The 26,677-nt window shown below is 36.1% G+C and overlaps 1 protein-coding gene across 2 annotated transcripts; it reads left to right on the top strand.

The window, feature by feature from the left end:
• The first annotated feature begins 225 nt into the window (after nucleotides 1–225).
• On the top strand, nucleotides 226–24,207 carry RGS13 (regulator of G protein signaling 13). 2 transcript variants are annotated; one of them, XM_002809681.4, is made up of 7 exons: nucleotides 226–396; nucleotides 1,664–1,731; nucleotides 2,235–2,274; nucleotides 8,288–8,356; nucleotides 11,914–11,975; nucleotides 22,093–22,259; nucleotides 23,233–24,207. In XM_002809681.4, exons 4-7 carry the CDS (start codon nucleotides 8,292–8,294, stop codon nucleotides 23,416–23,418), a joined length of 480 nt encoding a protein of 159 aa, XP_002809727.1. In that variant the 5' UTR covers nucleotides 226–396; nucleotides 1,664–1,731; nucleotides 2,235–2,274; nucleotides 8,288–8,291; the 3' UTR covers nucleotides 23,419–24,207. The 2 variants fall into 2 exon arrangements, with proteins under 2 accessions (XP_002809727.1, XP_002809726.1); XM_002809680.4 differs by lacking the exon at nucleotides 2,235–2,274.
• The last annotated feature ends 2,470 nt before the right edge of the window (nucleotides 24,208–26,677 follow it).

The raw sequence follows: 26,677 nt of genomic DNA, 5'->3' as shown, positions 1-26,677 counted from the left end.
ATACATTTTCTAAAACTAGAAAAATTATTTTGGAGAAAAAGGTTTGAGTATTACTTTGAAGATTTCATGGAGCTGCTGCTTCCAATCATCTGATCACTTCAGATGGTCTGATAATGTTAGATAAAACCTCTTTATCAGTAATGCACTGGAGTCCTACAGCACTACTTTCCATATTCAACAAAACCTCTCTTTGCATAGATACGTGTGTGTAAAAACAGAACATTCATACTGAGGCCAGAGTGCCATCGAAGGTAATTATAGAGACAGTAAAATCCTTTTACTCTGGGAAAAATAAAATGCTGGGTGTCTCACAAAATTTCAGAACCTGATTTCAAACGGATCATAACAAAGAGGAGATCAAATTTAGCATGGTGGACTGCTCGACAGGATATATTTGTAAGTATGAGATTCTATAAAATAGTTGATAAATACAAGACTATTGGCTTGCTATATAAATGACTAGCAGATGCTGATTTCAATGGTAGAACTTCTGGGAGTGTTAGCAGAGGTTTTTCTAAGAAAAAAAGACAAAGTAACAAACACATATTCTTTTGCCTGGCTTTCTATATTTAAAACAAAACTTAGAGTCACTCCTTATATAAATGAATCTTCTAAGTTGGGCAACAGAGGAAATGCTACAGTTTTAAAGTATATTATTTCATTTTATGTTTTTGTGTATATTTTCATTTTAAATATTTTTCATTTTATATGTTTAGATAAAAACATATTATAAAATCAGACATATCTGAATTATTTGTTTCAAAAATCATGCATTACCAAATTATTAGTTCCATCACTTTGTTAACTGTACTGAACCCAGGTGTGGATTATTATAAGGTTTATCTGAAACATTGTTAATCTTGATTTTGTAGAATTTTTTTATTCTTTTATGTTATGCTTAAGCACAACTATGCACCAATTTCTTGAATTTTTTAAAGGACAAGAAATTTGTGTGCTGTGGTAAACAAAATCTCGCTAAAATATAAATTGCTCCAAATTTTACTAAATTTTATGTAACATGCTATATCATAAAATAAAGAAAAACTTAAATGCAGATATATGTAAACAGACAGAATTGCTTTAAGAAAATTTATTTTCATAATACTTTAAGATTTCATTTAAATAATGGAGGAAACAAATCTAATTCTGGCATACTACTAATACAACTCAATCCATTACCAATGCATTTATAATCACTCTGAGAATTAGATTCTATCAGTGAAATGTATTTCTTTTAAATAATTATCAGGAGAAAACAGTGGAGGCAAAATCATCATGGAGACCTAAACTTGTTCTAAACACTCTGTTTCGACTGTAAAAGTACACACTAGTTTTACCAAGAAGGTTTTGAAAAACAAAAAAGAAAAGCAAATTAATACACAATGTTAAGATAAATATAGATTATTTAATTAAAAAGTAATGGAAAAATACAAATTAAAACAGTGAAGAAAATTTCATAATAAGCCATGATATTAACACAATTTTAGATAAAGAGTTAATAAATAAAAATGGGAATAACCATAATCCAGCATTTCTGAGGTGGAAAAAGTATTTACTTAAAACTTAAGAGCATTTATAGTAATCTTTGCCAAATATGCATTCTCCAGGAAGCACACAATAATCTTTTTGTTTTTGTTTGGTTTTGTTATTATTTTATTTTTAGGTCAATGGAATGTTTCCACATATACCACCAACATGAGAAAAAAATGATCATTGTTTATTTGAAGCTTGGTGAGTTTATCCACAATTTAAATCAGTTCTACGTCATGCCAATTTAGATCACTCTTTCACTGGGAATTCTCTTTTTGCCAAAGTAGATTTGTAGTTCTATAAAATATTTAAAGTTATTTTTTATTTTTATCAGTATTGACTACTTGAACTCTAATTTTAAGGGTACAACTGAAGATGCCCTTGGTTGGATTTAACTAACAAAATAAATTTATCAATAGGATGTTTTAATCAAATCCTTATCCTAAAGAACTTTACTTTTGTAAAAAATTAGAACATTCCCTTTATGGAATTACCAAGAATATTTCTTAGAAGTTCTCAATTGTAAATGTGAGAGGATTTCATTCTGCCACTCTATATTGGTGCTATTAAACTGTCGATTGAGATGTATTATTTAATGATAAACATTGTTGAATGTAGGATTGTAGATACTTCTTTTTAAACCACTGGTTATTTTGCAAATTCTTTGTCCTCAGACTGTGAATTATATTTTCCTATTTTGTCAGATGATATTCTAAGGCTGCCTTTTCTCTTCTCATTTTAGAGGTATGAGAATTTTAATTTCTACTTCTGAGCATCTGCCTTCCATCTTCCAAAATTACTTTGGAATATTTTGTCATTATTTTTCCCCTTGTTTAATCTCCTTTTTCCTTCAGTTTAAGCCTTACATGTTCCTTTACTATAATATTATTAGTGTTTGAGTTGAAAGAGATAATAAACTCAGGTGGTCAGTCTGACCTTTTGTACCTGAAGCTGGGTTAAGTGTTTTTGAATTTATCTCTTTGTTTCAATGTAGAGAGCATTGTAAGGATGGGGGTGGGGGGTTCTGTGATATTCCAACAAAATGGTGGTACATGGTACGTGTGAATCCAGTAGTAATCAATAGAGAGAAACACAGACATGTGGATGGACTTTCAGTCCCAGAAATCTTAGAATACAGGTGGGAAGGCACCAGGCTCTGGGCACAGGAGCAGAACTCTAGTCACTGGGACAGCATCCAGTCTCCAGTCCCATTTCCTAAAGGACAGGAATACCAGAGAACTTCTTATAGTCTATTTATTCCATGCACAACAACTCTTAGGGTCTATTTATTCTATGCATAACACATGTCATACACAATTCTGTCACTAAATATTTTCTGCAATTTAATCATTGATGCTTTTATGACATTATATTCTATTTGTATCCCATAATTTAATAAATCTGTAAATGTTTGACTTAGAATGCTAACCAACATATAAACAGCTACTTATATGTAATCATCAAATAACATTCGAATGTAACAATTTAGGAAACTTAAAGTCTAGTAGGAGTAAACAAATCAGAAATATAAATAACATTATATCTATACATACTGCTTCTTTTTCAATGTCACCTAACTAATAAGTTGCTTGGACCAAAGAACCCTCACTGAATCAGTCATGTAGCTGAGCACAGGGCTACTATTAGTGTACACAGAGTCTTTGCTGGAATTATTAAAAAGTAGCCTTTTCACCACATGGATGAAGCCCCACTTGGCTTCACACCTGGCAAGGGGAGTGTGGTTGGATCTCAGCCATCTCTCTCCTTTTGGACCAGGCATCTCCATAGAGAGAACAACCTGAATAATTGCATTTAAAGGGAAGCTGTGGCTGAGCTGTCCTCTTGTCCCTTTTTTCTGTAACACTCAACCATGCCTAAGCTCTTCTGGCAGCCCCAACCCATCAGTGTGATACACACACCCAGATGTCTGTAAATCTCTGTTGTAGACCCAACTAATTCTAAAGCTGGGACTCAGCCATTAATATAATGTGTGAACAATAGAAATATAGAAACATGGGAACAACAAAAATGAAGAGAAGGAGGATTTGCAGATTATATGTTGACAAGTTGAATAATGAATAAACTTAATGGGGAAAACTTGTGAGATCTGAGATGAAATTTAAAAAGAGGAAGAAATGCGGTCTAACAGAATATATGTTTCCTGGTACATACAAAAGAACTTAGGAACTATTTCATTTTTCTAATCTTTACAGTTCCATTTTAGAGAAAAGGAAAAGGAAATGAGAATCTGAGGTTTAATTAATATGTGCAAGGTCACACAGCTAATAAGAGCCTGACCTCAAGCACATGTCTGTCTGGCTTCAGACCCCAGAACTATTTGAATATACTCTGCCAACTCGCAGGAGCTGTGGGAAGCCCCTAAACTCTAGTGCATCCAGAAATTACTTTACCTTGACTATGCTTCAGACCTTAGTAAGTGTTGCATACTAAGACCATTCTGCTTTTGCCAATTTCATTAAATTTATAAAAGAAAATATGATAACCCATTAATAGACATACATTTGAGTTACAGAAATCACCACAATAAAAGGTCTGAAAATGTGTACACATAGCTCCAATAGATCAAGTGAGAAGACAGTGGGACAGAAAAACTATTGCTAAAAATAGAGGGTAGGGGAGAAGTCAAGTCTCATTACAAGATAGGGATGACTAATTATACTCACAGAGAAGACATGTGAAGGAAGTACATTTTTTCCTATCCTCCTACTTAGAAGATAAGCTGCGAGTCATTGTGTAACTACATTTTATAGGTGATCACAGAGATGAGGAATCTTGAAACTCGAACTAAGTAGCTTGAAATTTGAACTAATGTAGTTCAAGGTCCAATTACACACAGGACCAGCTATTGACAGCCAGTCAATGTAACAGTTTTTTAGTCTCAATTAATTCCAGTGTTCATTTTCAGTCAGATTTATCTTTCTAGAAAAAGGTTTTTATTTTCATCACACTGCTGTTTAAAGACCTCAGTGGATTACTTCTACCAACAAATTAAAGTCTAACATCTTTAGTCCGGTATTTAAGGTCATCTAGAACCTAACTACACACACAAACATATCCCTTTAATAAACTCTCCCTTTTGCTTAAATATTGTGAATCTCTATTTGCAATCAGAAGAGTCCTAATAAGTGAATTAATCTATTCCCCTTCCATTTTCTTCCTTCCTATAGATACAAATAACTTTATTGCTTCTTGGTCCTCCTCACTTATAGTAGAGACCTACATAGAAAATGAAGTTGATCAGACCACATTTCTCATATGTTCTTATCTCCAAACCTGCAAATGAACTTGAATCTATACCTATATTTTCACTAGTTACAAGAGAATAGTAACTATTTCCTGTATTTCCACTTCTCCAATGTCTCAACTCCTACATTCTGAATTCTAGCCCCTCCTTCTTCTTCAGGAACCTGAAATTCTATTGGTTTTCCTTCTTTCTTCTGTGTTTTCAACCTCTGTCTATGTACCTTTTGCCAACTTTAGAGTATGTCACTCACATTGTAACTTGACTTTATTGTAACAATGCCTCCTAGAGAGACATGCAGGCCAGAATCGTCAAATGACAAGAATCTGCCTCTCTGTCATTATTACGTCTTTCTATCAACAGCTTTCAAGGAAGAAAGAAAAAGAAAAAGAGAGAGAGAGAGAAAGAAAGAAGGAAGGAAGGAAGGAAGGAAGGCAGGAAAAGAAAGAGGAAAGAGAGAGAGAAAAGAAGAAAGAGAAAAAAGAAATAAAGAAAGAAAGGGAGGGAGGAAGGAAGGAGAGAAAGAAAGAGAGAGAGAGAAGGGAAAAGGGAGGGAGGAAGGGAAAGAGGAAAGCAGGGAGGAAAGAGGAGAGGGAAGGAGGGCAAACAGAAATTACAAGCAGCCTTTCATTTGTCCTGGGCTTCATTTTCTCTTGCTTTCCTCCTCGTTTCTGTCCTCCCTGCTCCACTGAAACCACTCTCAGCAAGGTCATTAATGAGCATCTTGTGAACAAATCTGACATTTTTTGATCCTTTGCTCTCTTAATCGCTTCCCAGCTTTTAACACTCCATTGGCCACTCTTTCCTTTTTGATAAACTCATTCCTTGGTTTCTGTGATACTGTGTTATTCTGATGCAAGCTCCTTTTACACAGCCTTTCTCTTAAATATTTGTGTTCAGAAACTCATATTGGGCTGTCTGCTTTTTACAGTTCACACTGTCTTCCTGGACCATCTCATCATTTTTTTTTGTTAGGGGGGGCTCCTCTTATGTGTTTTATGAAAATAGCCCACCTTTATCCTGAAGCCAAATCTCTCACCTCAACTTGTTCTCTTCTGTCTCACCTTACATATCCAATGGGTCAACAAGTTCTAATAGTTCTTCCTCCAAAATGTCTAAAATCTCTCTCCTTCCCTCCATCTCCACTGCCACCTTCCTAATCATCCCTCACCTGAACTCCTGCAGTCACCCCCTAACTGGTCTCCCTGATGACACTCTTGCCACACTGCAATTCATTCTACTCACAAACCCATTTCAAATCTTAACATGTCTATTCTGAATTTTAAATCCTGCAATGATTTCCCAGCTTCTTACTGTGAAATCCACGGCCTGTATGGCTCAACATGCTCGGCCTCTGCCTAGCATTACACATTCTCCCACCACTTTCTTGCTGCAGTGAACATTTTTAAACATGATTATTGGTTCAATCTTAACTCTCTAAGCCTCTCAGCTCACTATCTCACTCTGTCTGCCACACTCTAAATTCATGTGGAACATAATTCCTCTTTTTTTTTTTTTGAGACAGGGCCTTTCTTTATCATCCAGACTGGAGTGCAATGGTGCGATCACGGCACACTGCAGCCTCAACCCCCTGGGCTCAAGTGATCCTCCCACCTCAGCCTCCTGAGTAGCTGGGACTACAAGTGCACACCACTATGCCCAGCTATTTTTTTTTTCTTTTTGTTGGAGAGACGGGGTCTCTCTATGCTGCCCAGGTTGGTCTCAAACTCCTGGGCTCAAGAGAGCCTCCTGCCTCAGCCTTGCAAAGTGTTGGGATTACAGGCCTGAGCCACAGTGCTGAGCCTAAATACCTTTTATTTCCTCAATGGGACATAACTCATTGCCTCTTAATCTTTGCTCAAGTTGCCCCTCCTTCACTCAGCACACTCGTGGATATCCTGCTGGTTCCAGCTCAGATATTACTTAACTGGGCTGCCTTCACTAACCCCTCAGGTCTAGTTAGGTTCTCCTCCTAGGTGTATTCATGACCCCTGTACTTCCTGTATCCAAGTCCCCATCACATTTCAGGTTTTTTTGTTTTTGTTTTTTGTTTTTGAGATAGGGTCTCACTCTGTTGCCCTGGCTACAGCACAGTGGTGCAATCACAGCTTGCTACAGCCTCCATCTCCTGGGCTCAAGTGTTTGTCCCACTACAGCATCCCAAGTAGTTGAGACTACAGGATGACCAGCTAATTTTTTTTATTTTTTGTAGAGACAGAATCTCACCGTGTTGCCCAGGCTAGTCTAGAACTCCTGGGCTCAAGCAATCCTCCCCCCTTCAGCCTCCCAAATTGCTGAGATGACAGGTATCAGCCACTGTGCCTGGCCCATCACATGTATTTTAATTGCTTGTCAGTGAGGACAGAAGAGGACAGACAAGATGTATATTGATCACAGGCAGCCAGAACTTGGCCCATAACAAGTATTCAACAGACTTTTGAATGAATCGTAAAGACTGATATAAAAATTCACTGTTTATCCTTAATAATTCATTATATATGTATGTATATATGTTTAACAAATCATTTCCAGCTTTAAAATGTGGATTTAATAACTCTTAACAAATTTGTTAGTTGTTTTTTTAAAGTCCTGAGTTAAAAACCTTCTATGATATGTATTGTTATGTAAAGGTGCCTGAGATAAATAAACTCTAACTGAATTTTAAAGTCAAAGTTACTGTGCCCAGAGTAGATAAAACCAAGATAAGTAGCACCCTTAAAATTCACTCAGAAGGTGCTTTATTTTTTATTTGGCTATTTACACTATTTTACTTGTCCAGTTAAAATGAGGCTCTTTTTTAATACATTAAGAGAGCTTTCTAAAAACAAGAATTGTGGCTGGGCACAGTGACTCATGCCTACAATCCCAGCAGTTCGGAAAGCTGAGGTGGGCAGGTTGTTTGGGCCCAGGAGTTTGAGACCAACCTGGGCAATGTGGTGAAACCCCTTCTCTACCAAAAATACACAAAAATTAACCAGTCATGGTGGCGCATGCCTGTAGTCCCAGCTACTCCAGAGGTTGAGGTGGGAGGGTCACCTAAGACTGGGGATGTCAAGGCTGCAGTGAGCCATGATCATGCCACTGCACTCCAGGCTGGGTGACAGGGTGAGACCCTGTCTCAAAAAAATAAAAATAAAAATAAGAATTGTCCCAAAAGGTAAGCCTTGGGAGTTGGTAAATTCATTATCGGTAAGCTCTAAATGAAAAGATCTTTTTCAGAGATTGGTATTTTTTAAACCTCATTGTTTAATAAATAGGCCAGTTGAGTAAAGTCATTTACAAATCTAAGCACATATATTTTTATAGAATATTTATGAGAGATGAGTCATTTTATTCTCCTCTCTCCTCCCAACTCCCCCAGTGACTGTATTCCATTAACTTCAAGAACCCATCTTTTCTTATGATTTATAATATTGTATATTCCTTAGAAACTGACTCTAACATATAATTATTTTAAATGACTAAATTATACAAATATATACTGTATTTCCTTAGAAAAATGAGCAGGCGGAATTGTTGGATTTGTAAGATGTGCAGAGATGAATCTAAGAGGCCCCTTTCAAAGTAAGTAGCATTTAAGTTTCTATGGTAATTGTAAAGCATATTTATCAGATAAACAGGTACATATTTATTAAACTGCTATTGTAACATATTTTGTTCAGAAAGTAAAATTTGCATTTACACGTGAGTCATTTCACCAGAAGAGCAGTCATATGTTACTAAGATTCTTGTTTTCATTATTCATGGTTTACACTTGAGAATTCAGCAAGTTAAATGCTTTAGAATCTATTTTGAATAGTCTCTGTTCCTTTTAAAAAACAAAGAATATTGTTTGTGTTAAAACGAGATTCTTCAATCCAAAATATTTTCTTGGTTCCAACCCTCCACATACGAAGTGCCAGAGAGCTCCATCCCTAGATAAAGAAGGTGAGACTGGAGGAGGAATCCCTAGATAAAGAAGGTGAGACTGGAGGAGGAATCAAATGTTAACCAAGCTCCCAAGTCTCTTCCTCCACACTTTTCTATAACTCAAAATGTAGCCATTTGGATGAGAACAGTGAAAAGAATAATGCCTGAGAAAAGTAACAGACCTTTGCATTGGATTTCCTTACCTGAAAGAATTCCCAAAAGTTGAGAACCCCTGTTAGATTAACCATGAGTGCCTAACATAGTCCATGTCCAGCCCTCAGTTCTGGCCACACCTTTCTGTATGGTCAGAGCCCCTGGCATGAATGCTCTTTCACTAAAATACCAAAACGTCCAAAAAGGCTTACAAGCTACTGTGTGGCAAGGAGAAGGATGCTGCAATGGTGGTCAGAGGAGATAGTAAGACCCAAAGCTCAGCATTTTAAATGACAGTGAATGCTACTGAACTGCACAGGTGCGTCCAAGGACAAAGGTATAACCTGCTAATTAAGGGACAGCTCTCCTTTCTTTGAATGATTCCCATGGAGGATCACTGTCAGAGCTCGCATTTCTTCTATCTGCCTTATAGACTTACCATGAGAAAAGGGGAAGACCAAAAAAATAAAAAATCACATTCATGGAAAGCTGCCAGATAACAGTTATTTAATAGGTGCTTGGCATTCATGACCTAATTTAATTTTCATTATAACATTGTGCGATAGATGTTATTATCCCTATTATATAGACAATAAAATTGGGGTTTGAAGATTTTAAGTAAGACCAAGGACAATTAAGTACAGCACTGGGATTAGCACCTAGGACTGTGAGAGACTCCAAACATTCTTCATTCCTTTGTCTACAACATCAAGGTATCTTAAAATGCTTTCATATCTGTTTGGTATCCACTGCCCATCTGCCCAGAAGAATGGAGGGGACACAAGGGAGAACTTGTATCAGGAAAAAAGGTATTTCAAATAATCCTAATAAAGGCACCCGGATAGCCATAGGCCAGCATTAAACTTGTGAGAACCTCGAAAAAAATTAAAAGCAAAAATGGGTTCAATTAAAAACAAATTGTATTTCCCATTTTTACCCCCAACCATAATTACTCCAATCATCTCTCCCCATAAAGCTCATGAGTCTTAGAGACAAAAGAACTCTCTTACCAACAATTACCGACAATTAATTTTAAGCTAACCCAACACATTGATGACTCTTCACTCGTGTTGTAGATTTTATTCTTCCCTATATAATGGGAATGATTAGAACGGACAGGCATTCAATAAACCTTGCCTAGCTCTTTCCATTTCACCAGATTGAAAAGGTTATTTTAGGTTACTTTTTCTAAAGTTTTAACAAGAGAAAAGAACAATGACTCAGACACTATTTCATGGAAATGTTTTTTGAAAGCAATCTTAACACAGTACACTGTTAAGCCTCAGTACTGATGCAAGCAGTCCATCCAAAACTGGCAGGATCCATCTGAATTTTTAGAAAACAAAAGATATCTGACCTTTTAAGGACTCCCAATATTTTTCCATGTTCTAGGATATTTTTTAATCTCTTTAACTAATCCTCCTTCATTGTGTTAAGAACCTGCTAATGCTGATGGCTGTTCCTGCAGCACTAATTTTTAGGCTGCTAATTTTAGGTATAGCCAATGGACAGTGCTTGCATGTGTCTATAGCCATCTTCAATTATCTAGTTGTTGAAAGCAGAACAATTAAGAATGCACCATAAACTGAATGGCAATAAACACATTGGCTACTTCTGTTTTATTTCCAACTTTTATTGTAAGTTCATGGGTACATGTGCAGGATGTGCAGGTTTGTTACACAGGTAAATGTCTGCTGTGATGGTTTGCTGCACAGATCATCCTATCACCTAGGTAGTAAGCCCAGCATCCAATAGCTATTATTCCTGATGCTCTGCCTCTTCCCACGCCCCCACCCTACAACAGGCCCCAGTATGTATTGTTCTCCCCTATGTGTCCATATGTTCTTGTCATTCAGTTCCCACTTATAAGTGAGAACAGGCAGTATTTGGTTTTCTGTTCCTGCATTAGTTTGCTGAGGATACGGGCTTCCAGCTCCATTCATGTCCCTGCAAAGGACATGATATTGTTTCTTTTTATGGCTGCATAGTATTCCATGGTGTATAAAGTTACTCGTATTTGAGAATACAGTCATTTGCCAATTCATCTCATGAAGCTCACCAAAATGAACAGAATTCTGGACTCTTTCACAACTATTTTCTAAATGGTAAATGGCTTTGTTTGTACTGTTTAGGTAAAATGTAACTTGACATAATACACCTTAATAAAAATTAAAACTGATACAAAAAAATTCTAGCAAATAGGAGATTGAGAAAATACTAGCTTTAGGGTTACTAACTGTATTATGTGAGTGAATGCAAATAGTTTTTGTGGATTAACTCTAAGATTCTAATAGATAAATAGGTAAACACGTGGCTGGTGGCAGCGGCAAACAGTGCATCACCCTTTTAAAAGCAATTTGGCAGTCTGTACCAAAAACCTCAAAAATCTGCCTCTTTTAACAAACTTTGATTCTACTGCTAGTGCCCTGGAATTACTCTAATCATGTGGCCATGGCAAACCTTAAACACAGCTGGGCTACATTTGAGTTTTAATGGTGAAAAATGAGAGAAAATCAATATGCTGTTTGACAATAATTATGTAAACTATGGAATCCCCCCCTTGTAGCATATTTCACCATCACCATAAACAATATGACTATCAATTATTATACATTTGTAATTATAAATTATAACACTACAAATGATTAATACAATTATGATGACCTAAAATGCATAAAGTATACACACACATAGTGTGATTACTTCTTGATTAAAAACACACAAATACAAACATAACAAAAAGACTTTAAAAAACTACATCAAAATACTAATAGTGGTAATTTATTAATAGGGAGATTATAGGACTATGGTTCTGTATAATATTTATTAAATTATATTTTCAAGTCTATACTATTTGCATAATTTTTATAATTTAAAAAATTTAAATAGTAAAAATAAAATGTAAAATATCACAGGAAAATAACTCTCCAACCAAAACCACACACAAATGGAATGTAAATATATTTTGGTGTCATTTTCAAGATAATATAATTTTACTTAGTTCAACAAAAACCTTGAGAATATTTAGCCCAATCAGTGCTTTTTGTTTCTTTTCAAAGCCTTACTTTGGAGGAAGTGTTACAGTGGACCCAATCTTTTGAAAATTTAATGGCTACAAAATGTGAGTATTGCGTATCTGTCATCTTTGAATAACTAGCGAGTTCCATTCTTAGAGGTAAAGGTGGGGGTGCCAGATGATGAATGTATGCTATTCTTCTCACAGCCTTCTAACTGGCAACTGACACAGTTAAAAAAAGAAAACCTGAAAATAGTTTGTTGTGTCAACCACTATTATTTTCTCTGGCGTTAATTAAAACAAGATTAGTCACTGTGAATATTCTTCACAAGTATATGCACAAAATCCCTTGGAAAATATGCTTAAATAATGATGCATACCATAGCCTTCTAAAGTTAGTATTAAACAAAAAAACTTAACTCGCTGTTCTTGCTGCCTTCAAAAGTAAGAATAAATTTGAGTCTTGCTGTTCTAAAACTCCTCCCTAAAGTTTGTTTCAACTTTTTCAGTGTCTGATTTAAGTGGGACTATACATGGGTCTGAATATAGTTGTAGGTAAGTGTCAACATTAACATGGTACAAATAAGAGATATCAGCAATGGATGTGACAGAGATAAAGTCATGGGCTCAATGCAGGAAAAATAAAGGAGGACGTGCATTCAAGAGAATAGTCAATTGCGTTTGGGGTCAGAAAAGCTGGCCCGTTGTAGAAAATGATAAAACCAGAAGACAGGTACAGAAAAAAAAATGTAGGGTGTAGACACAGAAAACTCTCCTGTTGAATTTGGTAGTTTTTTTTAAAATGGAGTTGGTTCCCCTCAATGCTTGTTAATTTTTGCCTATAGACCTGTCTTTTTATTTAAGATCCCATTTTAGCCTCTCTGTGAATGTTTTATCTGTTTAGAGCTATGGACTATGAAGGAGAGTTGGCCGTGCTACTTACATGCTTTAACTAGTGGGGTGTACCAGTGGCTATTCTGGGCAGGGTACCTCCTGTTCCTCATGGAGGTTGCCATACTCCTGAGGCGCTACCTGCTCTTTCTGACTCAAGACCCTCTTTAGTATGGACTCAGTTGTCACTGCCCAGCCCAGAGGGTAATGGCAGTAGGTGTAGATACTTGGCTACTCCTGCTGAAACACATTAATCAACCATTCTGGCACTTACTTCTGCCCCATCCCTAGGGCTAGATCTACCTCTACAGGCTTGGGTCACCACCTGAGCTCTCATCTTTTGTAGCATGCCTTTCCAATGGGCATTTGGGGCCACAGTTTCTTTCTTTGATGGTATTCCTTATAGTTTATAATCCAATTTGCCAGCATGAATGTGAACTTTAAACAAATATATCTTCTGGGTCAATTTTAGAACATTGAAATGGGATGAAGAGACAAAAGTGTATATTCAGTTAACTATATTGTAAATTTTTGTCCCAATCATCTGTAATACACATTTTGCCCACCTTGCTAGATTGATCTCTTTCTTGGAGTTTCATACTCTTCATCTACAAAATGGGAATAATATCACTTATCCTTTCAGGTTTATTGTGCAGGTGAGATATAAAACATCTAGCTCAATGCCTAATATAGATTAAGCACACAATAAGTGGTAGTTCCTTTTAATAGTAATAAAGTACATGTCTTTGAATATCATTCTTTTTTCTCTGCTGCCTACCAACAAGTCCAAAATCTTGGTATTTAGTGCTCTCTACACCCTAACCCAAAACATTTTCTAAAATTTGTCTCTAGCTATGCCCTGTCACATAACATGCCCTCCACCAATGTGGGTCACTTCATTTTCTACTTGTACATCTACGATTCTTCTGCTCCAGGCTTTTGTTCAAAGTCCTTTTCATCTCTAGTTACTCTGCTCATCTTTGAAAGTCAAATTCAAGTGCCACTTTCTCCAGAAAACTGCTTAGAAATTTTTCATTTATCTTCTATTTTGTTAGTATTAAAATTTATTCTGCTTTTAATTGTAGCTAGTTTGTGTATTGGGCTTTTTATATAGTGGCTTTCTCCCTAGATTATAAATTCCTTAAGAGCACAGCTTGCCTCTCATTTACCTTTCAAACCCCTGAGAGACTAAAAATGTGCTTTGTACCCAATGAGCATGCAATAAATGTTCCATGAATAAACACAAGAAAAATATTAGTGAGAAAAGTTCAAAACACCAAGCTATACTATGTAAGTTTCTGTGCCAGTCCTGGAAACCTCATAAACAAAGTGAATAGGCTTAATTATTTGGCAAGGATTTCAAGTGGTCATCTGCCTTGCTAGAATCAGCAATTTAGAATTCTAGTGTCATGAGAATAAGCAAAGGCTCTAGCAAAGATGAGATAGGAAAACATCATACCGCTCTTTATAAAAGCCAGCAAAAATAGGGTAAGAGCCTTTCCAGAAATCATATTACTATGAAGTTCATGTAAAAATTCAGCAATCACATAATAAGTAATAAAACGAATCATTCTATGGATGATCCAACCAGTAAGACAAAACTAAAAATACAAATATTAAATGTGCCAGAGAATAAAAATGTGTTTACATTAACCAAGGACATTAGTAAAATGCATGCTCTAGCTGAGATATGCAGATGCATATTTTACATAGATTAAAACATTATTTCTAAGAACATGTAGCTCAGACACACACATGAAAAAGAAATATATCAGCCTGGGTCTCAATAGATGAACCGAAATTGGTTTAGAGATGTTTTAGGGAGTCATTAAGTCATAATCATCAAAATACAATTAAATTCAACATCTCAGTGGGAAAAGGGGATCCAAGAAAACCATCAGTTTGAGAACAGAACTATGGCAAAATCTGAAAGTTAATTAGAAATTAAGAATGTTAGCAACTTAGATACCTTTTAGATAATGCTATTTAATGCTACATTATTCACAAATAATTTTTTAAATATCAAAGATTTTTTGTTATTTATATATTTAAATATCAAAGATTTTCTTGTTATTTATATGAAACATAACGTACTCAAATAGAACTAAAGTAGAGAGACTAGCTAGAAGGCTGCTACAATAATTCAGGTAAAATTGGAACTCAGTGGGGAAGACAAGGCTGGGGGTAATTTGCGTATAAATGCTAACAAAAGTCATAGGGCTATGAGACCACTGAGAGGGAGAGTTCAGATAGAGGAAAACACACCCAGAGATGAAACTTAGGTGTGTGCTACTTCCAAGTCCAGGTAACCAGAGAGGTCAGCAAAATGGATGGAAAAGGAGCACAAAGTGAGGTAAGAATGACGAAAATAGTGCGTTCTTGTGGAGGCCAAAGAAGAGAGTGTTTCAGGAAGGAAGCTGTGAATTGTCAAAGACTGCTGAGAAGTCAGCTGAGGTGAGGAAGGAACAGTGACCACTAGACATGGCAATATGGAAGTCAACAGTGCCTCAATAAGAGCAGTTTCATGGGTATGGTGGAGACAGGTAAAACCAGAGGAAGCGATACACAGTATAAGGAATCATTGACATAAGTTTTGCTGTGGAGTTCTGCAGAGAAAAAAGCAGAGACTGGAAGCAGGAATGAGGTCAATACCAAAAGTTTGAGTCAATAGTTGTTACTAGTTATATTTGGGAAATACAGCAATATATTTGTAGGATGATGGCAACCATCCATGGGGAAGAAACTGATGACACAGAAGAGAGTGGAGATACTTATAAGAACAATAGAGGAATGCAAAGTGATGGAAAAAGCAAAAGTAGGAGGGAACCAGAAAGAAAATTGTTTGGCCATCCCAGAAAGGAACAGGGACACTTGCCTCTCAGGAGAGAGGTTATAAAGGAGGAGTACAGATGGAAGCACTCTGGTTATTTCTGGAGAGAAGACGGTGAATATCCATCTGATTGATCTGTGCTCTCAGTGAAGTTTGAGGCAAGGTCGCCAGTAGATTGCTCAGGAGAGGATGTGTTAGTATGCTTTAACATAACAAAAGAGGAGGTATAAAATAGTTTCTGCAGATTTAGAGAACCATGATACTATGGAAGGCTCATTGGATGACTGGGCAGTGTTGAGTGTCTGTTTAAAATCTGAAGTTATGATTTCAAATGCGAGACCACAGTTGTATATTTTTCTCCGGCTTGTTCAGGTTGCCCCAGCACACACACAGAGCAGATATTAAACCATTCCGGATAAGCAAGTGCTCTGAATCACAGAGTTTGCTTCAATCTTTTGATCAAAATCATCTATGAATGTACTATTTTCCACCCTTTCTAAATTACCACAATCCCATGCAGACCACCTTAGAAATGCCAGTTAAACAGTGTGGGATTATCATACTGCTGAAGGCAATGAAGGCTGCTCCATATCATGAACCATCTGTGTGGGCTAGTGCATCTTCATCAGCATCACGGCACAAAGCAGGCAGTAGAAGTTACTGATGGTTATTGTTGCTCCCTTTTGTACATCCTGATCCCAAAGACAGAGTCATTCTCTCAGCCTTTTTCATCTGTGCAAGCTCCTTTGCTGCACAGTGTGATTGGCAGTTTCCTACACTATCACTTATTCTAATCTCTGCTAACTACTGCTGTTGCCATGGTTCCCTTCATCAACCCTTATATTACCTGCACTGCCTTGCCTCTACCCTTTCCACTTAGCACTTTTTGTCTTTTTTAACTTCTCATGCACTTCTTCACCTTGCAAAGGGGGGAAAAAACCTGGCCTAGAATAGACATCACTGTCCAATTAGTACATTTTTTTTTTTGGTATTGCTTTCAGAAAACCAAAAAGCAATAGCATTTCAGATATAAACCTGGGGTCTTTAGTGCTTCCTAGATGTTGAATAACTAAGGTCTGCTGCTTCACTTTTCAAGAGCCATAGAGAGTCATTTTAAAACAGAAACATGAGGGATCCAAAATCCCAAATTGACATGTGTTTATTCAGTGCCTGCTATATAGCAAGCAGTGTTGAGGCACGGGGTACATGAAGATGAATAAGCTGCAGTCCTGATTCTCCAAGGGTTCTCAGGTGAATGGGAGGATAATGGAAGGAAACCACAGCAAAGAGGGGTGGCCTTTGTCACTTGGGCAATGGGAAATGTTGAGGGGGATAAATAATGGATTTTTGCTTTTAAGATTTTTCTCTAATAAAAGTACAGAGGAAATTGAAAGCAGGATCAGATAGATGAATCAAGGCTTCTTCAGATTCAATGGTTTACAAATACACCTCAAAATTCATAAACAAAAATAATACGTAAAAGAGAACAGAAGGTAACGCAATAAATGTAACAGAGATAGTGTCTTCAGTATATAAAGAGATCTGAAAAATTTAAGAAAACACTAGCAATGCAAAGAAAAAACAGACAAAAGATTTGGAATTCACAGGAAAAAAAGAAATGGCCAGTAAAAATGCAAAACTGTTTAACAATTATATTTTAAAAATACATATTTAAACAATTACAAGTTACTGACTTCACCCCATTAGATTGGAGAGGGTGGAGTACGTCAACACTGACACTGCCATTGGGAATGAAAAATAATGAAATCCTTCTGAAGGCAATTTTACAATATGTATCAAGAGTCTCCAAAAATATTACATCTTCAACCTAAAAATTCTATTTTAAATCAATTATTTTCCCTAAGAAAATAGAGGTGAAAAAGTTTATAAGCCAAAATATTCAATGTAGGCTAACTTATAACCAAGAAAAGAGGAAACAATCTAAAACAATAATAATAGAGTAGCTAAATATGTTATGGCCTACCCCATCAACAGACTATTATATGATCATTAAAAATGAAAAAGAGAAAGTGTTTGCTATGTGCTATTAACTATGAAAGAATAAGAATGATACAAAATTGCTTTCACATTATAATGCCCATAGGATCATTCCAGTGTGTATTTGTGTTTGTGTAGATGAACGAATTCTAGTTAGGTAGGCAATTATTCATGAACAAAGGATTAAAAGAATAAAAGGAAATATACCAAATTGTTAACAGTAGTTATTACTTTACTAGAAGTTTTCTGCATTAAAAACGACCCACAGAATTGAACAATGAGAACACTTGGACACAGGAAGGGGAACATCACACACCGGGGCCTGTCATGGGGTCGGGGGAGGGGGGAGGGATAGCGTTAGGAGATATACCTAATGTAAATGACTAGTTAATGGGTGCGGCACACCAACATGGCGCATGTATACATATGTAACAAACCTGCACGTTGTGCACATGTACCCTAGAACTTAAAGTATAATTTAAAAAAATTATTGATCCACAGAGGACTGATTCCATAGATATGGAACTCAAGGATTCAGAGGGCTGACGGTATGCCATTATGGAACATTTTCCTCTGAAGACAACAATGTATTTACACATTTTATTTTCAGCCATAAATAACAAATATTAATTTAAATAGAAAATTTAAAAAATACATTAAAGTAAAGGACCATAAATTTGAAAAAAAAGACCCACAGCTCTTTAAGCTGTGTTTATAATATTAGTAATATTAATATTAATAACAAAGGTAGAAGAAAAATCAGAAATTATTAACAGCATAGAAGCCACAACAGAGAATGTTAATAAAACTGAAGCTTCACTGTAAAACTCCACACATACTATGGTAGAATTATGAAATATATTATCCCCAGTGGTACAGATTGAAAGTAAAATGGATTTTAAATTGGTTTAGAGGCATTTCTAATGGTACTGCAATGTAGTGCACCCTTGGGATTTCCTGCCTGGTGTAAGCCTTGCAGTCTTACAGAAAAAATAATTCTGGAATAGATGGGCCACTGTTCTGACTCAGCCATGAGAAAGCCCACATTTCCCTTCTGCATCAAGAACACTGGCATGTGTCACCTTGTGTGTCATAGAAATACTAATTTTAGTGACTAGTTTTAAAAGAACAGGCTAGAGATTCCCAAAGGCACCACTCTCACTTTTTAAGGGAAAAGTATACACTATGTATGACACAAGCCATTCCTTCCATCCTCCCAATTTAAATGAGCAATTCTGATGTTTATCGCTTATTCACTCTGTTCAAGCAGAATCGCAGTCTTCTTCCTGAGCATAATGTTCAGGAATGAGTATCATTTAAAACTTCAGAACAGCCTACATTGCCTGATTTAGAAAAGGCTTTTCCACCTTGTAATTCACTTTTGGTACGAATCAATCGAAATTCTAAAGACAGCAATTCAGTTCTGACTTTAACAATTACTAAGATTCCTGGAACACTTTTACACAAATGCATTTTCAGCCGCTAGCTTGAGTAACTTGCAGCATATTCAGACAAAAGTTAATCTGATGAAGACAGAATTCTGTAAAATATGCCAATCACATGAGTCCACTGATTCTGCATGCTAGAATTATATCTGAAACGTCAGACAGGCTCAAGTAGTCCAGTTCAGCTTTCGCTAGTCATCACATGGTAACAAGTGACATAAAATCCTAGTGATTTACATTAATAAAGGTTCACTTCTTTTTCATGATACACAACAGCTAGGGTCAGCTCCAGCTCTATTCCATGTCTTCATTCCAGCCTTCGGGCTAAAGGAGCAGCTCTTTTCTAGAATATGCTCTTCTTGTGGTGGCTGTGGGACATGGGAAATAGAACCACATGATAGTTCTTAAACCTTCTGCTTGAACGTGTCCATGGCACTTTTGCATGTATTTCATTGACTAACACAAGTTCAATGGCCAATGCTGACATAAACAGGACATGGAAGTATAATCCCCCTACACAAAGGTCAGGAAATAACTGAGGAACAATACTACAATCTGCCACATCAAGTATCTGAAATGTACCATATTTTTAATAGTATATATAGAATACTTTATATCTATGCAGTATATATAGAATACCATATATCCATGCAGTATATATAGAATAATACAACTTGGGATCTATAATATGTGTATTTATGTGTGGAGGGATAGATAGAGGAAACAGATCGTGAAGACAGAAAAAAAGATAGATGACAGACAGACAGATAGATAGACAAATAGATAAGGCAATGTATATATGGCTTCAATAGCAAAGTACTTTGGTATGACAAGAATTGTAGAACCATTTGGCCAGCCCAAAAACAAACAGGGATACTTCTTCCAATCCATCAGGAAGAAAGTTAAAGAAGCCAGATACAGATACAGTTGGTTCTAAAATGATAACCTATAAACATTTTACTACATAATTAAAATAAACATAAACACAAATTCAGAATACTAGCTTGGAATCTAATATTAGTTTCCAGATCATTTTCCTACCCCTACCTACTCATCCACTCAACCCATCCAAGTAGCCTGTGTGACTGGCTCTCATTCCATGATCCATAGATTTGTATCTGCTATCTCATTTTCTTTCTGTTCCATAGCTAAGTACAAACCATATAAATATTGGCTTCCAACTTTACTTGTTAAGCCAGAAACACCTTAACATTCTATTTTTTTTTATTTGTTCATTTGTTTGTTTGTTTTTTGGTTTGCCACCATTCAGCTGTCTCTTTAGGAACTGGAGTACCAATTCCTGCATCTGTGTTCTCTGTTCCCAGCTTTCTGTGCCTATGGTGAGACAAGACACAACTTAGAGTCACTTCGGTGTGAAAATCAACTTCTTGTTTGAAATCTAAGTTAAAATATATCCCCCTCACATTGGATAGGAATATCTAATCTATATCATTTTCTATGTTACATTTATATAATGCCTCCATCTCAAGTGTCCTCTTAATTCATCTCATGTTATGTCCTTGTTGAACCATATCCCATGCAGTGTCCTGAAGGCTGCATTTGCTCACGTGATAATAATAGTCCATGTTCCAATTTTGAGTATTCCTAGGATGCAATATTTACATTCAGCTTTCCCCAATTCCAATGCCTCCTTAGAAGAGATCTACTTCTATTTGAGCTCTTTTGCTTGAAGACAAAATACTTCGTTATCTTTGTTCCTATATCACTGCTAACAAAGCCAAGCTATCAAGGAGCCTGGCTTTCTAGTGCTGGAAAACTTGATCTGATCTCTTAGATGAAGATCCAGGAAAATATGATCTTACTCAACATTTCCATTCCATCTGGCTACCATTATTTCTCATAATAGTAAATGATATTGACCAAGATAGTGTTAATCAAAATCCTATGCTTTTGGAGGTGATAGATATGTTTATGGCATTGATTGTGGTGATGGTTTCTTGGGTGTATACTTATCTCCAAATTCATCAAATTGTATTAAATTATGTACATCTTTTTGTAAACAAAATATCCTACGCTAACAGTCTCTAGGTGGTTATTACTCAGTGTGCCTACACAACATCAATTGAAAGTTACATTGTTGTTTTATCATATAGCAATCCAATTCCTTGGATATGCGAAGAGACTTTCTAGTCTAGTCTAGTCAAAAAAAATTAATATCTGGAACCTTGAGAATACTTGGTCCTCCCAAAGATTCCAATTAATATGTTAGATTTGTGAGAGCTCACCTAATCCTCCTCTTCAAATATTAGTACCTACAAAGTAGTGTCTCAATTGGGAAAGCTCCTCCTAGGCTTATCCTTATGTACGCACTCCAGAAAGGCAGCTTAAGATCAGAGCTGAAGATAAGAATCTCTGGCATCAAGTGTCATGTGATGGTTACGCTGCACATAATCCCTGTCCTGTACTAGATTCTGAGATAGTTTCCAGCATCGCGTCTGATTTTTCATTCCTTGTCTGGTCCCTTATTTCTGGCTTGAACCATAAAGCATGAATATGAAGTTGAATTTTTCATCTATCTGTGTTCTGCTCTGATTGGACATTGAGAAACACTCCAGGGTGTACAAACTAATTAGAGTATCACTCTTACATGGATGGATATTTTTCTCCTGACCTTGACCTACAAGTTTACATTCGAAACCCTGCTCTTACCCTACAGTTTGGCATGAGGTCTTAGATTTTTCATGTCAGCTTCATGATTAGAGCCCTGTCCTCCTGAGCAGCTTAAGTCCTTTTCCTGGGCTCTGTGATGTCTCCTGTCCTATCTGTCCTAGACTCATCCACACTGGTAGGTATTTTGCTCTGAGTGACTCAGAATAAATGGATGACCTCACCAGTGATCAGCATTGTCAAAGCACGCTTCAGATGTTAGCTCTAAGTGTGTGATAGACATGAAAATTGATATACAGAGATAGATATAAAATATTTACTTGTTAAATAATTTGTGAGTTTTTAATCAGGCTTTTTTTTAACTGTATTGCTTAGATTTTTTTGGCGATTTTGACCCATGAAAATAAACTGATTTCTCCTCTACTTTTAGATGGTCCAGTAGTCTATGCAGCATATTTAAAAATGGAGCACAGTGAGGAGAATATTCAATTCTGGATGGCATGTGAAACCTATAAGAAAATTGCCTCACGATGGAGCAGAATTTCTAGGGCAAAGAAGCTTTATAAGATTTACATCCAGCCACAGTCCCCTAGAGAGGTAACTACCTGACAATGACAGGAATGGAAATCAGTTCATCCCTGCAAGGGCATTAATATCTGTCAAGCATCCATAAGTGCCAGGCACTTTACATCCAGTATCTCCTAAAATGCTATAAATTCAGTATTGCTAACCTTATTTTACAGATAAGAAACCTGAGACTCTGAGAACTTGTCCAGTGTCACACAGCCGTTAAGTGGTAAAGATAAGATTCAAAATTAAATCTACCTGGTCCCAAAGCTTCTCCTCATTAAATTATCTTAATTTCTAGGAAACTTAAAAAGAAAAAAAGGAGTCTGTGGCAAAAGCATTGGCCTTCCCAGCAGGAACTATAAATACCATGAAGAGACATTTGAGAATCCTGTGTTGTTGGGCAATGATAAATAAAATGTCTGTTAAGGGAATAAAGAGAGAGGACAGTATATGAGATTTCTATCATAAAGGGCAAGCCTACATTGTGGACGTATTCCAGAACTCTTGGTCTGGAAAATACTTGGTTTATTGAAATAGCCACTTCTCCCCTCTATTTATCCACTTCTCTTCATTTTCTTCCCACTTCAGAGCATATTCAGTTAAATCAACATTTGTGACTATTAACGGAGATAAATTTTTAAAAAGCACGAATTTCTCTTTTCTTTTAAAAGACGTTTGTCTTACAAACTTCCTGATTTGTAGACTGCTACTAAGAAACCACTGCATCTTCCTGAGTAATCCATGGTTTCGGAAACTTCCCTGGCCTTGAGCCTCATATTTTTTTCTTTTTTGTTCTTCTTGGATGTGGAGTTGGATATTTACTTTTAAAAAAGCAAAATGTTTATTTTTTATATATCTTCTTAGATGCCTATAAAACTACAAAGAAAATTACCCTATTCCACTGAAAAGGAGAGCAGGGAATAAATTAAACCTTTCTATTATATGTACCTTTTTTTCAACTATGCTTACTTAATGCTGTACATGTAATTTCACTTTTCAGATTAACATTGACAGTTCGACAAGAGAGACTATCATCAGGAACATTCAGGAACCCACTGAAACATGTTTTGAAGAAGCTCAGAAAATAGTCTATATGCATATGGAAAGGGATTCCTATCCCAGATTTCTAAAGTCAGAAATGTACCAAAAACTTTTGAAAACTATGCAGTCCAACAACACTTTCTGACTATAACTCAAAAGTTTAAATAGAAAACAGTATATTGAAAGTGGTGGGTTTGATCTTTTTATTTAGAAACCCACAAAATCAGGAACACAGTACAAATAAAACAGAAATCAAACTATAAGTTGATTTTTAGTTCCTAAAAAGAAACATATTTCAAAAGCAATAGAATCTAGAATTCTTATAACATGAATAACAAAATGTACAGCATACCTATGTAGTTCAATTAATATATAAGGAAAAGGAAGGTCTTTCTTCATGATACAAGCATTATAAAGTTTTTACTGTAGTAGTCAATTAATGGATATTTCCTTGTTAATAAAATTTGGTGTCATAATTTACAAATTAGTTCTTTAAAAATTGTTGTTATATGAATTGTGTTTCTAGCATGAATATGTTCTATAGAGTACTGTAAATAACTTGAATTTATAGACGAATGCTACTCACAGTACAATCAATTGTATTATACCGTGAGAAAATCAAAAAGATGTTCTTCAGAGACATTTTATCTATAAAATTTTCCTACTGTTATGTTCATTAACAAACTTCTTTATCACATGTATCTTCTACATGTAAAACATTTCTGATGATTTTTAACAAAAAATAAATGAATTTCTTAATTTGCTCTTGCATTTACATTGCTATAAGGATATAAAATGTGGTTTCTATATTTTGAGATTTTTTTTCCTTACAATGTGAACTCATCATGGTCTTGGAAATCAATAAAATCAAATATCAACTAAAGACTTACATGATTTTTTTCAAAGACAAAATAAATATATTTTTCAGTACAAATTTCAAAAGGCCTAAATTTGGTATACAGTAAGAATATATAATATTTTTATTTTCCATAGTTTTCCTGGAAAGTTTAGATAATTTAACACATTCATTAGATATTACCTTCCTATCACTTCAAAATATTAAAACAATCCAGATTCAACATCCATAATCAGAAGCTCATAGTAATATTTACAAGTGTAAAAGTTGATCTGTTCCATTTTGTAATTAAAAGGGAATAAATTAGAAATTTCAAGTCTTGTATTCCTGAAGGAAGAAAACATTCAAAAATGATTTTCTCTCTTGGAATTATTTTAAAATATGCATATTTTCTCTTAGTTTTGAAAAGTGGCTTAAAATAGACTTATTTTACCCTTCTGCAGATGCAAAGTTTTTTCTGTCTTTCTAGTGATTCACTAATTGGTTTACCACTGAATTATTTATTCCATGAGTCATTACATTTTATTGTTACCGAGAAGTGTAAATTTAGTTAGAGTCAGATGCTTCTGTAGTTCATGAAATCACAGGCGTTTTTCCATAGCGCTGTCCACTTTTAAAAGATAAGCAATGTGAGTAACTACACAGCCAATCATAGCATAGGTGCTAAGAAGGGCTAAGTCACTAAACCACCTTGCCTCCAGCTTTGAAACCAAAAAAGCCTAGTAAAAAAAAAAAAAAAAAAAAAGTGAATAAACAAAGAAGCATCGCTGATACGATTTAAATACACTTAATTCTGCACAATGGAAACAATACTGAATTCATTGTTAAGAAAGTTGGGTTTCAGTTCTGGATTTCCCAGGTTAGCTATATAAATTTCTTTAGGTCTAGGTAAACTATAGAAAATTATACAAATTACTTATTCTCCCTGCTCCTCAGTTTTCTCACCTTTAAAATGAGGTGATTGAAATAGATAATACCTTAGTTCCTTTCCAGCTTCAAAATCCTGACGACCGTCAGTACTTTTTTTTTTTTTTTTTTGAGACAGACTTTTGCTCTGTCACCAAACTGGAGTGCAGTGGAACGATCTCGGCTCACTGCAACCTCTGCCTCCCGGGTTCAAGTGATTCTCCTGCCTCAGCCTCCCAAGTAGCTGGAACTACAGGTGCGTGCCACCATGCCCAGCTAACTTTCCTATTTTTAGTAGAAACGGGGTTTCACCATGTTGGCCAGGATGGTCTCGATCTCTTGACCTCATGATCTGCCCACCTCAGCCTCCCAAAGTGCTGGGATTACAGGCGTGAGCCACCGCACCCGGCCAGAAAGTACTTTTAAATTACTGAGTTCTTCATTACCTGAGGGGTTTTGTGTGATATTCCATTGCCTTTCCTCTGATTTCATAAATGTAATACAATGCCATATATTCAAAACAGAATTTTGCCAAAAAAACACTCTTCTAAGATCATGTGTTCAGATGTTTGTAAATCGGGAACTATCTCTGGCCTTCCCACTTGCTCCCTTAACTTAGGCCTTCCCACACCATTCACTGCTGAAGCTGGTGTTCTAGCTCCAAGAAAAGCCCTCAGAGATTGTAGAAACCAGTATGGAGGTTCCTTAAAAAATCAAACTACCATATGATCCAGTAATCCCATTTTTTCGTATTTATTCAAAGGAATTGAAAACAAGATCTCAAAAAGATATCTATACCCCCATGTTCACTGCAGCATTATTCATAACAGCCAAGAACTAGACACAAACTACAGGTCCTTCAGCAAATTAGTGGATGAAGAAAAAGTTAGATACACATACTCAATGTATTATTATTCAGCCTTAAAAAGAAGGAAATTCTGTCATTTGTGCTAGTATGGATGGAGCTGGAAGACATTTTGCTAAGCCAAGTAAGCAAGACACAAAAGACACCATAATCTGGGCCGGGCGTGGTGGCTTACACCTGTAATCCCAGCACTTTGGGAGGCCGAGGCGAGCAGATCACAAGGTCTGGAGTTTGAGACCAGCGTGGCCAATATGGTGAAACCCCGTCTCTATCAAAAATACAAAAATTAGCCAGGCGTGGTGGTGGGTGCCTATAGTCCCAGCTACTCAGGAGGCTGGGGCAGGAGAATCGCTTGAACCCGAGACGCAGAGGTTGCAGTGAGCCGAGATCACACCATTGCACTCCAGCCCCTGGGCGACAGAGCAAGACTCCGTCTCAAAAAAAAAAAAAAAAAAAAAAAAAAAAAAAAAAAAAAAAACACCATGATCTGAATTGTATGTGGGATCTAAAGAGGCAAACTCATGAAAGCAGAGTAGGATGGCAGTTGCCAAGGGCTGGAGGGAGAGGGAAATGAAGATACGTTGGTCAAGGGGTACAAAGTTTCAGTAACGCACGATGAATGGGTTTTGGAGATCCAATGTACAGCATGGTGACAATAGTCAACAATACTGTATTATATACTTGAAATTTGCTAAGAGAATAGATTTTAAATCTTCTCAACACACACATGCACACACACAAATGGTAACTATGTGGAGGGATAGATATGTTAATTAA

This window comes from Pongo abelii, chromosome 1 (genome assembly GCF_028885655.2).
Source record: "Pongo abelii isolate AG06213 chromosome 1, NHGRI_mPonAbe1-v2.0_pri, whole genome shotgun sequence".
NCBI lineage: Eukaryota > Metazoa > Chordata > Mammalia > Primates > Hominidae > Pongo > Pongo abelii.
Note: the sequence above shows the minus strand (reverse complement) of the source record. Positions and strands in the feature narration are given on the sequence as shown.

Excerpts from the sequence above, each read along its gene's own strand:
- RGS13 (XM_002809680.4), top strand. The coding sequence starts at position 8,292 with ATGAGCAGGCGGAATTGTTGGATTTGTAAGATGTGCAGAGATGAATCT. Across the intron at positions 11,976-22,092 it reads AAATTTAATGGCTACAAAAT|ATGGTCCAGTAGTCTATGCA; the intron begins GTGAGTATTGCG and ends CTCTACTTTTAG. Across the intron at positions 22,260-23,232 it reads AGCCACAGTCCCCTAGAGAG|ATTAACATTGACAGTTCGAC; the intron begins GTAACTACCTGA and ends TTCACTTTTCAG.